The sequence below is a fragment of the Theropithecus gelada genome, unplaced genomic scaffold (assembly GCF_003255815.1).
Source record: "Theropithecus gelada isolate Dixy unplaced genomic scaffold, Tgel_1.0 HiC_scaffold_50, whole genome shotgun sequence".
Lineage (NCBI taxonomy): Eukaryota > Metazoa > Chordata > Mammalia > Primates > Cercopithecidae > Theropithecus > Theropithecus gelada.
In genome coordinates this window covers 1,815-15,869 of record NW_020261602.1, presented here as the reverse complement: position 1 = coordinate 15,869, position 14,055 = coordinate 1,815, and the positions used below count along the sequence as shown (strand labels likewise).

The 14,055-nt window shown below is 38.2% G+C and overlaps 1 gene segment (V, D, J or C); it reads left to right on the top strand.

Moving 5' to 3' along the window:
• Positions 1 to 10,133: 10,133 nt before the first annotated feature.
• Positions 10,134 to 13,531, top strand: LOC112617835 (the record flags this gene model as incomplete). The annotated part of the segment is given in 4 exon segments: positions 10,134 to 10,179; positions 10,277 to 10,430; positions 10,465 to 10,613; positions 13,376 to 13,531. Coding segments are annotated over 4 exon segments (505 nt in total), but the record flags the coding sequence as incomplete, so codon positions are not given.
• Between the last annotated feature and the right edge of the window lie 524 nt (positions 13,532 to 14,055).

The following is a 14,055-nucleotide window of genomic DNA, read 5'->3' as shown; positions in this document are numbered from 1 at the left end:
AGACGGAGTCTTGCTCTGTCGCCCGGGCTGGAGTGCAGTGGCCGGATCTCAGCTCACTGCAAGCTCCGCCTCCCGGGTTTACGCCATTCTCCTGCCTCAGCCTCCCGAGTAGCTGGGACTACAGGCGCCCGCCACCTTGCCCGGCTAGTTTTTTGTATTTTTTAGTAGAGACGGGGTTTCACCGTGTTAGCCAGGATGGTCTCGATCTTCTGACCTCGTGATCCACCCGTCTCGGCCTCCGAAAGTGCTGGAACCACAGGCTTGAGCCACCGCGCCCGGCCTCTTCCACAGTTTTACTAACATATGTTGCTGTCAGCAACTACATAGCTATGAGGACATACATTTACTTCTGTAGACATAGGTCTAAATACCACAAACCTGTGCATAAATGTGTAGTCATTTATATTTAACATTATAATAAAATGATTTTTAAAATATGTCCTAAATGGTCAAACTTATTGATGAACTAAATATAAATTATTGGAGTAATCCATAATTGATTTCAATATTTTTATATTGTTTATATTAATTAATACATCTTTCTTTACTTAAACATAGTATATTAGTCATTTCAAAATAGCTAAGGTAAATTTCAAATGGTCTTTACACAAAAAATGAAAAGATTTTGAGGTAATGAATATGCTTATTAGTGTTATTTAATTATTCCATATTGTATTAATAAATCACAACATTGCTTTGTACCTCATAAATATATACAACCGTAATTTATCAATTTTCAAGACAATTATTTAATCCATCCTAGGTCATAATCCTTTTTCCCCTGTCCAGGTCTGTTTGGATTGTCCTGAGAAACCCATCCACACGCCTGCCTCCTTCAGACTTCTGAGACGGGCTCCATGAAGGCCAGAAGCAGGCGCCCTGTGTGAGTCCACACGACCTGGAACCTCCCTCTCCTTGGATTAGGGCATCTCCTCAGGATCGCAGGGCTCTTCATTATCCTCACCTCGCTATTGTACCAAACAAGAAACATCACACTTCAATTCGTCACGGTTTGTTTTAATTTTCCCCCAAAAATCAAAGTAATAATTTTAACAATAAACATCACAACCTACTAAGAATAAGTTATTTCCCACGTACTAAGGTTTCTTCTGAGGGCTTTACATGTATCACACAGTTTCAATTTCTTTATGAGATGAGATACTAATATCCCCATATTAGACATTGATTTTCTAAGTTGTTTCTGAAAATTAGTTTGTCCAAGGGCCCATTCAGATTCTGTTAGAGATCCAGGATACAATTAGAAATTTCAACAGTAAAAGCTGGAAAAACATTGAGAATATATTTAACTTAGTACATGTGCTCCTAAATATCCTTGTTTCCTTAAAGGTTGTTGCCAGTTATGATTTTACCCATGATATATGTAGTTAATACTAGTAAGATAGATTAAAATATTGTATCAATTATTTAATAACTTTTGATAATAACAAAATACATGCTCCACATATTTTTGACCATTTTGTTTTCTCTATGAAATGCATGCTTATTAACTTATTATTATCAGATGTCACCCTTATCTTTCTGATTTCTGGGATTTAATTCTAGCAGGTTTGTTAAATATTTTCATTAATTCATATTATATTGTTCACATTTTGAGTTTGATTTTATTTTTAGTTGCATTATTTACTGAATTTTAAACTATTTCTTGTACACTATTTTTTAATTTTTTATTTTTATGAGATGTAATTTCAATATAAGTAATAATGGATAGATCTACGATGTACCATTACAGGATTTCTGGCAAATGTAAACACACTTGTCTCCAACAGCCAACGTCGGATGAAGAGGAGGCCCATCCCCCAGCACAAATGACCTTCTCTGTGCTTCCAGTCAGTTCCCACATTTAACACAATGTTTTGATTTCTGCCACTGTAGATTCATTGTTCATGTTTTGATTTTCATATAAATGGACTCAAACATTATAGACCCCTTTTTCTGGTAAGGAGTTAATTTTGTTATTTTTGATGTTTATTTATGCTATTTCATGTGTAAAATTACATCAGAATATTGTTATTTATTCACTTAATGGGCTGCCTCTGATATAAAATCTCAAAGTTTTGACATATATGGAGAGAGAGAGAGAGAGAGAGAGATATTTTATACTTGAGTCAGTCCATTTAGCAATAAATGACAGTAAACTGATCCATTTTCCTGTCGATGCACTTTGAGTTTGTTTCCGGCTTAGTAACATCATAAGCAAAGCTGCTATAAATATTTTTTGTTTATCTATCTATATTTTCTAATTTTTATTGAGAAAAGATGTGGAAATATGCATTCCTTCATCATAAAAGTAAGGTTAATTTGTTCAGCTTTATGGAACCATAACTGACAACAAAAATTGTACATATTTAAGGTGCACCACTTGATGTTTTGATATAAATTGTGAAATTTTCACTATGACCAAGGAGACAGCATATCTATTACCTCACAGTTACCATTTTCTTCCTTTAATTTATTATGTGTGTTTCCAGTGAGAACATCTGAAATCTGTCCCTTTACCAGAGATCAAGTTTGCAATACAGTGTTGATAGCTCTAGTCCCATCGCTTTACATTAGACCTCCAGAACCCATTCAACCTGCACAACTGAAACTTTATGCCCTTGACAAGCATCACTCTGCTTCCCCTCCTCCCAGCCCTGGAAACCACTTTTCTACTCTCTGCTTCTAAGAATTTGAATATTTTAGATTCCACATGCAAATGAGATAATGCAGCATTTGTCTTTCTGTGTCTGGCTTAGTCCACGTAGCATAATGTTCTCCAGGCCCATCCATGTTGTTGGAAATGTTATAATTTCCTTATTTTTAGAGGTCATGTAATATTCCATTGTATGTGTATACATTTCCTTTATACACCCATTTACCTATGCTCATTAACCTTAAAAAAATTCTAGGCCATTATGAATAATCTTGTATTAAACCTTTTTTTACTTACTGATTTTCTTTCCTTTGAATACATAGTCAGAAGTGGGATCACCAGATCACATAATAGTTTTACTTTCAATTCATAAAAGAACCTTTACTACCACACCACTGAATAATTCCCTCTTCACCAGTTTACTGTCAGCATTTTGTTATCTTTTGTCTTTGTGATATTAATCATGTTAACTAATGCGAGGTGATATCTCATTGTGGTTTTCATTTGAACTCCCCTGATGATAAGCAATGTGGAGCATCTTTCTGTGTCCTGCTGGCCGTGTTTATGTCCTCCCTTGAATACAATTCTATGCACAATTTTTGCCCTCTTAAAAATCAGGTTATTTATGTTTTTTGCTATTGTATGAGTTCTTTAAACATTTAGAGAGAACCTGTTGTCAGATATGGAGTTGCACATAATTTATTTTTCTGTGATTTTGGTGTCAAATCCAAATAAATCATTTTCCAGATTAATTCCAGGAAGCTTCTTTTTTCTCCATTTTCTTCTATGAGTTTACAATTTTAGATTTCATATTATATTCAAGCCTTAAACACATTTTAGGTGATTTTTGTATATGATGTGAAATATGATCTCATTTTTTTTCTGCATATGAATGCCCAGTTGTTACACCATTTGTTAAAAATCTATCTTTTCCTCATTGTTCTTGGAACACAAAATCTGGCAGAGACACACAATAGAGGACAATTTTAAACCAATATTCCTGATGATAGACCTAAAAATCTTCAAGAAAATACTAGGAAATTAAATACAGCAGCACGTTAAAAAGTTATTACAATATGATCAAGTAGATTTTACTCCTTTCATGAAAGGCTAGTTCAACATACACAAATCAATAAAGTTGATTCACCACATAAGCAGAATCAAAAGCAAAAACTATATGATTATCTCAATCGATCCAGAGAAACTTAAAATAAGAGTCAACATTCTTCATGATAAAAGCCCTCAACAGACTAGACATCAAAGAAATGTACCTTAAAATGATAAGAGCCATGTGTGACAAACCCACAACTAACATCATACTGAATCAACAAAAGCTCAAATCATTTCCCTTCGTAACTGGAACAAAACAAGAATACTCACTCTCACCACTCCTATTCAACACGTACTGGATGTTCTAGCAAGAGAAATTAGACAAGAGAAAGAAATAAAAGACGTTCACATAAGTAAATAAGAATTCAAACTACCTCTTTTTGCTATTGATAGGATTCTATGCATAGAAAATTCTATAGACTCTGCCAAATGAATCCTAGAATTGATTAAAAAAAAAACTTTAGTAATGTTTCAGGATACAGAATAAATATACAAAAATCAGTAGCTTTTTTATACACCAATGACATCCAGGCTGAGAGCAAAATAAAGGACACAATCCCACTTACAATATCTACAAAAAAAAAAATACCAGGTAATACAGCTAACAAGGGAGGTGAAATATCTCTACAGAAACTAAAAAACACTGTGGAAAGAAATCAGAGAGGAAACAAATAGATGGAAAAAACATTCCATGCTCATGGATTGGAAGAAATAATATCACAAAAATGACAATATTGCCCTTCAAATTTTACAGATTCAATATTATTACTATCAATATACTAGTTTTATTCTTCAGAGGAATATAAGAAAAATATTCTAAATTTTGTATGTAACCAAAAAAACAGCCAAAACAGCCAAAGTAATCCTAAGCCAAAAGAGCAATGCCAGAGACATCACACTATTTCACTTTAAACTCTACTATAAAGCCACACTAACAAAAATTGTTTGGTACTGGTACAAGAATAAACACATAGACCCATGAAATAGAATAGAAAACTTAGAAATAAAGCTGCACACGTACAGCCATCTGTTTTTGACAACCCTGAAAAAAATAAACAGCAATGGGGAAAGGACAACCTAGTCAATAAATGGTGCTGGGATAACTTGCTAGCCATGTGCAGAAGACGGGAACTTGACTCCTAACTAACACCATATGAAAAGGAAAATTAACTCAAAATGGATTATAGCTTTAACTAAGACTTCAAACTACAAAAAAACCTAGAAAGACAACCTAGGAATACTCTTCTCTGCATTGGCCTTGGCAAAGAATTACTGGCTCTGAGACTTGTCTCTACACTAGTACATCAGAGTGTTTTTCACATAATTTAACAAAATGCTGACCCTGTGAAATTCTCTGCTTTTTATATCTTATTTTTGGTATTATATCTAAAATTTCTGAAGTTTAAAGTGAGCAAGAATTGTTCTCATGTGCCAAAGCTGATGCGATAATCCACAGATGCAGGTTAAACTCCAACACTTTGAGTGCAGAAATATCAACAAAATTTTGTGTAATTATACTGTTTTAGATAAACATCCTTCTTCTCTCATATATTTTATTTATTCATTTATTAATAACAGTATGTTTTTATACATATTTATTTAACACTTTGGTCAAAATCTATTTCTATATTATTTATTTTAATATTCAGTTTTTTCAGTTCTTTGGAAATTGGGAACTTTTTCCAGTTGTCTCCTTCATCTTTTTGACATATCCCAATTTTTTGTGGGTTTTTAACCTTTTTAAATTTTTTAATAGTTATGTGGGGTACAAGTACATGTATGTTACATAAATATATTGCATAGTGATGAAGTCTGAGTTTTTAAAGTCAGCTCACCAGTTATAGTACCTTGGAACCATTAAGTGATTAGTGATCTCATTCTCCAAACCTTATGTGTCTCCCATGTCTATTATTCTACTCTCTGTGTCTATGTGTACCCATTATTTAGCTCCTACTGATAAGTGAGAAAAAGCCATATTTGGTTTTCTATTTATGAGTTGTTAGATGTAAGACAATGACCTCCAGTTCCATCCATATTGCTGTCAAAGACATAATTTCATGCTTTTTTCTGACTAAATTATTTTTCATTGTGTATATACACCACATCCTCTTTATCCAATTATCCATTGCGAGACATTAAGTTAACTCTGTATCTTTGTTATTGTAAATAGTGCTGCAATAAACATATGGGTGCAGGCAGTTTTTGACACAATGATTTATTTTCTGGGGTACATATCATGGAGTGGGATTGCTGATTGAATGATAGATCTATTTTTAGGTGTTTGAGAAGGCTTTAAAATTTTTTCCACATAGGTTGCACTAATTTACATTATCAATAACACTGTATAATTGTTTTTTCTTTGAATTCTCGTCAACATCTATAACTTTTTGGCTTTATAGTAATAGGCATTCTGACTGGTGTAAACTTGTGTCTCACTGTTGTTTTAATATTTATTTATCTGATGATTAGTGTTGTTCAGCTTTTTATTTTCATATGCTCTTTGGCCATTGGAATATCTTCTTCACAAAATATCTGTTGATGTCTTTTGCCCACTTTTTAACCGTGTAATTTATAATTTCTTGTTGTTTCTGAGTTGTTTGTGTTCTTCTTAGATTCTAGATGTTAGTTCTTTATTGCACAGCAATGGGAAAAATCTAAACAATCAATTGGAAAAAAACTGTTAAAAGTATAAAAAATGAGGCAATCAAACAACACAATTTTGACCAATCATTGGCTCACCAATAAAATTAAGATATTAATTTTTAAAAATACAGAGAAAAATGAAGACACAGTATACCAAACCCTCTGGGATATAGCAAAAGCAGTACTAAGAGAGAAGCTTGTAGTTCTAAATGTCTACTAAAAAATAGAAATATTACAAACTAGCGATCTATTGATCTACTCCAAGGAACTAGATAAATTAGAACAAACCAACCCCAGAGCTAGAAGAAGAAAATAAATAAAGATCATAGCAGAATTTAAAAAGATGGAAACAAAAAAGCAAAATATAAGAAATTAACAAAACAAAATGTGATTATTTTAAAAGATGAACACAATTGATAGAGCACTAACTAGGTCAACCAAAGAAAAAAGAATATTCAAATAAGCACAAGCAGAAATGATAAAGGTGGTATTACAACTGACTCCACAGAAATACAAAAGATTATCATACTGAATATCTCTATGCTCATAAACTAGAAAATCTAGAGGAAATCAATACATTTCTGGAAGTATTCAACCACTCCCCCCCAAATATAACCAGGAAGAGATAGAAATCCTAAGTAGACCAATATGAGTAATAAGACTGAATTAGAAATTGAAAATCTCCCAACACTTTTGAACCAGATAAATTCACAGTCTAATTTTACTAGATGTGCCATTCTTACTGAAACTTTTCCAAAAGATTAAAGAGAAGAGATTCTTCCCCAGCCTGACCTGAAAAAACTCGCGTCTCTTGATACCAAAATCACGCAAGGATACAACTACAACAACAAAAAGTTATAGGGAGATGTCCCTAATGAACGTAGATACAAAATAGTAAACAAAATGCTAGCTAACTGAAACCAACAGCACAATGAAAAGATAATACATCATGACCAATTGGGTTTTATTCTGTGGATGCCAAGATTGTCTAAAATAAACACATCGATAAATATGATTCGACATATAGTATAATTAGAAATAAAAAAAGCATAAGACCATCACCATCTCAATCAATGCAAAAAAGTCATTCAATAAAATTCAATATCCCTTCATGAAAAATCCCTTAACAGACTTAGCATCAAAGAAATCTACCTCAAAATAATAAAAGCCACATGCAACAGCCAACAAAAACTCTTAAGGAAATCAATAGAACTGGGATCATCTTAAATCTTGTAAAAACCTATGCAATTGATTTGTTCAATGTGCTAGACTTGGTAGTGAAGAAATGAATGACTTTAACTGGAAAAAACCCTCATAGAACAAAACAGCATCATACAGAATGAGAAAAAGTTGCAAGAGTATTCCTGAAGAACGTGAACAAGAATGTACACTTTCACCACTCCTATTCGACATCTTACTGAAAGTCCTAACCAGAATAATGGGAAAAGAAAAAAGAAATGTACGTTTCAAGTTCCAAGCTAAGGAATCCAGGAGTGGAGTATCCAGAGACTCATTTTTTGTCTATGAATAACATCCAAACCCCTGGCCTATCCCTTGGAACACAGGATTTAGGGGTGATAGAGACTCTTCCTTTTGGATTAAATGGAAGTCGCTAGGTGGAGGGTGCTAAGCAAAAACTACTACATAAGCTGCATACTTTTGTCAAATGGTTGTAGTTTTCTTGTCCAGCCTGCTGTTCCTGAACCACCCTATATGAAAGCCCTCAATAAACTCTATATCTTGTTCACTGATCTGGGTTTATTTCCTTAGCCTGTTGTACGTGATGCCAGTGCTACTGGAGTCAATATTGGTCTGGCCTGACACCCAGTGAACCTGGAAAAAGGTTCAAAAAAAATCTCCTGAGCACCCAGACAATGGCTAAAAAGAGGAGACCCCTGCAAAAACCCTGGGCAGGCTGCACATTTCTATGTGGGGCCCAACAGCTGCTATCCATGGTGGAAGGGGCCCAGTGCGTGAGTATGGCGATCCTGCCAAAATGCCAAAAGTCCTGGAAGAACCGCTTCAGTACGTGCATCTTACAAAGTGAAAGTCAGATGCCCAAGATGTTGCATTTTCAGGAGGCTGGTTCCTCCTGACTCCACTCTGAGCAGCCACTGAGACAGAGCTCACCGTGTAGGCTACAGTGTATCAGTCATAAGAAGAGCTACTCCTAGAAAAACATGCCAGACCAGCTCAGACTAATCAGAGACCTTTCTGTCCTGCCTGTGGAAGCTGAATGGAGATTTGGGGATCGCGGCTTGTTGAGGAGCACATTTGAAGGATTTGTGACCATACGCGAATTAGTTAGGGCTATGATGACTAAATTGTCATGGGACTCTAAGACCCAGTTCCCACGAAGAGCTCTACGGGGAGGAGGATGAAGACTGGGGTAAGTCCATGGGGGTCCCTGTCTTCTCTACACATCTGCTGGCTACCACCAAGGTAAAAATGGGCCAACTGCACCAGCAGAGACTAGCCCCGAAGACGTTTCCCTACCTGAAATAAGGAAGCACACCACAAAGTGAGATTCCACCACTGCGGAATTGCTGACACTTAGCAATGGGTTCAGACAGAAGTAGAGAGTTGATCACAGGATGGCTTCTTCATCTGTGAGGCATGGGGGAGGAGGGCATTATACTCCCAGAACTCAACATTAGTAAACTGACATCCATCACAAACTGTCTGGGCCTGAGGCAGCACCTCGATGGTGTCAGCGATGGAGATTGGACCATCCCCCTCCTTAGCCGGGGGGTTGCAGGCTGCGGGGGACCCTTGTAAAGTGAGGGATATGTCTGCTTTTTTACTGTGTTCTCACATTGCTAGAAATAAATACCTGAAACTGAAACTGAGTAATTCATATAGGAAATAGGTTTAATTTACTCACGATTCTGCCAGCGGTATGGGGAGTCTGATGATAAAACTGTTCAGCTTCTGGAGAGGCCTCAGGAAATTTACAATGACAGTGAAAGGCAAAAGGGGAGCAGCCATTTTATATGGTGGGAGCAGAAGCAAAGAAAGAGTGAGGGTGGAGCTGCTACACACTGTTAAACAACCAAAGCTCACGCAAACTCATTTACTATCATAGCAAGGGGATGGTGCTAACCATTAATTACAAATCCACGTCCATGCTACAACCACCAGGCCCCACCTCAAAAATTAGGGAAGCAAAATCACACAAAGTTGTTATGACAGGCGGGACATCCTGAAAACCCCTCTAGGCATGTCCCATATCACCCTGGAGCTGTCTCAGGGGAGCCGACTCCTCCAGTGTTTAGAGGCACAGGCACAGATAATAGGGCTAACTCTGTCCAGATGTGTGATATTGGACACACTGCACAACTGCTCTGTTCCATATGTAATTTATCTTATTTAAAATGTAATGTTGATACTTCAATGAAATATGTCTGCAAATATGTAAAAATGAAATAAGATAATGATTACTAAATGATTATCAAGGCGCAGTCACATAATCTGAAGTTATATTTTCCTGAGAGATAGGATTACCACCCGTGTTTTCCAGGACACTCTCATCCGATCTGGACACTGCCCTCTCCTCAGGCGTCCCACCCCAGAGCTTGCTATACAGTAGGAGACATGCAAATAGGGCCCTTCCTCAGCTGATGAAAACCAGTCCAGCCCTGACCCTGCAACTCTGAGAAAGGAGACCAGACCTAGAATTCCCAGGTGTTTCTATTCGGTGATCAGCACTGAACACAAAGAACTTACCATGGCGTTTGGGCTGACATGGGTTTTCCTTGTTGCTGTTTTAAAAGGTGATCTATAGATAACTAGAACATGTGAGTGGACATGAGAGTGAGAAACAGTGGATATGTGTGGCAGTTTCTGACCAGGGTGTCTCTGTGTTTGCAGGTGTCCAGTGTGAGGTGCAGCTGGTGGAGTCTGGCGGAGGCTTGGTCCAGCCTGGAGGGTCCCTGAGACTCTCCTGTGCAGCCTCTGGATTCACCTTCAGTGACCACTACATGGACTGGGTCCGCCAGGCTCCAGGGAAGGGGCTGGAGTGGGTTGGCCACTCAAACTTTGTTTTTAAACAAAACTAACAGTTACACGACAGAATACGCTGCGTCTGTGAAAGGCAGATTCACCATCTCAAGAGATGATTCAGAGAATACACTGTATCTGCAAATGAGCAGCCTGAAAACCGAGGACACGGCCGTGTATTACTGTACCACAGACACAGTGAGGGGAGGTCAGTGCGAGCCCAGACACAAACCCCCCTGCAGGGGCGCGCGGGGCCTCCAGGGGGCGCTCGGGACCCACTGAGGACGGGGCAGGTCCCAGGAGCAGGTGCAGGGGGAGGTTTCCTTTCTCAGCTGCCGGAGGCGGGTTTGTGTTTTCAGAACTCTGGAGCCTCATAAGGTTGCGATATTTTATTACGGTTATTTATCAAGTTTTTTTTATTGATATTTGTGTTTTAGTAATTTTTACAGTTATATGTAGGGGTATTTTTAAAAAAATACATAACTTCAAGAAAAAATTCTTCCTAATAATTTGCACTTATTCCTCTAGAGTTTAATTAACATCTGTTGATATCAGCAACCACATAGTTATGCGACATTAATTTACATCTATAGACATACGTATAAATACACAAACCTTTGCATACATGTGTAGTCATTTTTATTTAACATTATAATAAAATAATTCTGAAACATGTCCTAAAGAATTAAACTTGATGACGAATTAAATATAAATTAGAGTAATCCATAATGAAATGGGTCACTAGAGAGTTTCTGGCAAATGTGAATACCCTTGTACTGAACACCTAAGGCAGCGTGAAGAGCAAGTCCATCCCCTCAACATGTGTCTTTTTCGTGTCTGCGGTCAAATCCTGCATGGGGAAAGGTTTCGATTTCTGACACTATAGATCTATTTTTCCCTGTTTTGAGCTTTGTATAAATGGAAGCAAACATTATAGACCTTTTCTTGGTAAGGGGCTACTTTGCTATTTTTTAGGTTAATTCATGCTATTTAATGTATGAAATTAGATCAACATAGTGTCGTTTACTCAATTAATGGGCTGACTGATATGAAACCTCAAAATCTTCATGCATATGTGGAGGGAGAGACAGAGAGGAAGGAGAGTGATTTTATATCTGAGACAGTCCATTAAGTAAATATATGACAATATATTGATCTATTTTGTTTGTCGATGGACTTTAAATTTGTTGCCAGTTTATGAATATTATAAGCAAAGCTGTTAAAGATACCTTAGTGTAAGTTTTTCTATGTTGTCTCACTTTTATTGAGAAAATATGAAGTATGTATTTCTTTGAGTAAGTTTAATTTTTTTTCAGTTTTATTGAGGTAGAAATAAAGTATTTTTTAAAAATGTACAGGTTAAGGTGACCACTTGATGTTTTGGTATTGTATTAGTCCATTCTCACAGTGCTGTAAAGAAGTGCCTGAAACTGAGTAATTTGGTAAAAAAAAAAAAGAAAAAAAGAAAAAAAGATGTTCAGTTGGCTCACGGTTCTGCAGCCTGTACAGGAAGTGCAGTGGCTTCTCCTTGTGGGGAGACTCAGGAAAGTCAGAATCATGGCAGAAGACGAAGGGGAGCAGGCACATCACATGGCCAGAGCAGTAGCCACAGGAAGCAAGGAAGGTCTACACACTGTTAGACAACCAGGTCTTCTGAGAACCCACGCACTGTCATGAGAACAGCACCAGGAGTCGGTGCTGAACCATTAATGAAAGGCCCACGCCATAACCCAGTCACCTCCCACCAGGTCCCACCTTCTCAATTGAAGATTATAACACAACGTGAGATTTGGGCCAGACACAGACCCAAACCATATCAGATACACATTGTGAAATGCCAATCATGGTCAAGGTAACTTGTATATCCATCTTCTCACAGAGCTACTATTTTTTTGTTTGTTTTGTAAGATGGAATTAGGCTCTTGTGGTCCTGGATGGAGTGCAGTGGCGTGAGTGCTGGAGAAGGTGGGAGTCTGATGGAGCTTCCCAACTACGTTGTGGTCCAAGCTAATTCCATCAAGGTCATTGGTTCCTCCCAGAGCATAGCTGTCCATCAGAAATCTCCCATGTGCCCAGCAGCAGCCACACCTTTGCATCTTCACTGTGCACAGTCATTGTTTGGGAGGAGCTCCAGGATGTGTCTCTTTGTCAAAACCTGGGTGATAGATGTCAGAGAGCTGTGCTGGGTGCCTGGTCCAGGTGCTCCCTGATGTTGGTGGTATCGGAGGTGTGTTCTTAGGGTGGAAACACTGTTTATGGAAATGAACATAAGAAACATGATTTTCCTTGGTTCTCTTAGATGACATGGAGAAGAAAGCAGGTGGCCTGCAAACAATTGTAATTTCCTACTTTACCCCAAGTTCATTGTTTCTTGTAAACTTTGCTTTCTGTTCAAGTATAAATATATTGTTTAGAGTAAGTTTGCTTCTTTCCACACACTAACCATCACGTTCCCCAGATAAAGAGCACGTTGTCTTCACTCTGAGTCTGAGGGAGGAGCTGTTCCTGTACAACCAAGGGCCTGCAGAGACCCCCGTGTGCAGCTGTGCAGAGTCAGATGTTTCCCCATGTGAGGCGACCTCCACTGCCCGTGATTGCTGCTCAGGTCTAATTGTGGATTCAGGATTATGACACGCTTTAGGCTATCACAGGACAATCTGATTCTGAAAATCAGCATTATCATAGATAGAGGTAATAATCCAATGCCCATTCTCCTGACAGCAGATTATCTTTCCTATTTTGTTGAAAGTTTGAAGAAAAAATGTGACCAAATATTTGTCTAATTCTAACCTCAGAATCTACTATTTGCTCAAGGGGACCCCAAATTGGAAAAAGTGAGTTCCTCCTTCTCACCCACACGGGGAGTTCCTCCTTCTCATCCACACGGGGAGTTCCTCCTTCTCATCCACACAGGGAGCTCCCCATTCTTACGAAAAAGTGAATATCTGTGAATTCCAACATGCTGTTCAGAACCTGTGCATGCCGACAACTATGATTCCCGGCGCACTCCCGGCCTGATGAAGCCCTCACAGACCCTCTCCCTCACCTGTGCCATGTCTGCTCCTCCATCACAACCAGTGCTTCCTGCTGTAGCTGGATCATCAGCCCCCCAGGGAAGGGACTGGAGTGAGTCAGGTGCACAGGTCATGAGGGGAGTGCACATTCCAACCCACTCCTCAAAGTCCAGTCACCATCTCCAGATCCACATCCAAATAAACAGTTTCTCCTACAGCTGAGCTCCCTGAGCAACGTGTACACAACCATGGATTTTTACACAAAAGACACAGCGAGGGGACGTCATTGTGAGCCCAGACAAACCTCCCTGCAGGGCAGCTCAGGAATGGCAGGAGGCTCTCAGGACATTAAGGGGCGCTCAGGACACACATCAAGGCAGATGCAATCAGGGGAAAAGGTGCTGGAGATGGGGTTTGGCATCACCATCATATTTCACCACTGGACACCTGCCACTGTGTTTGTTCTCATGTACGTGATTCCTTGTATTATTAGGAAATGACATTTATAGAAATATATAACCATATGTAGGTGCATCGAGACGTCCTCTCCATCTTATGCGGACCTTTTCCATGAAGACCCTGAGTCCCTGTATTTATTCGATCACCTCATAAATCATGGTCAATTGTGTAGGATCT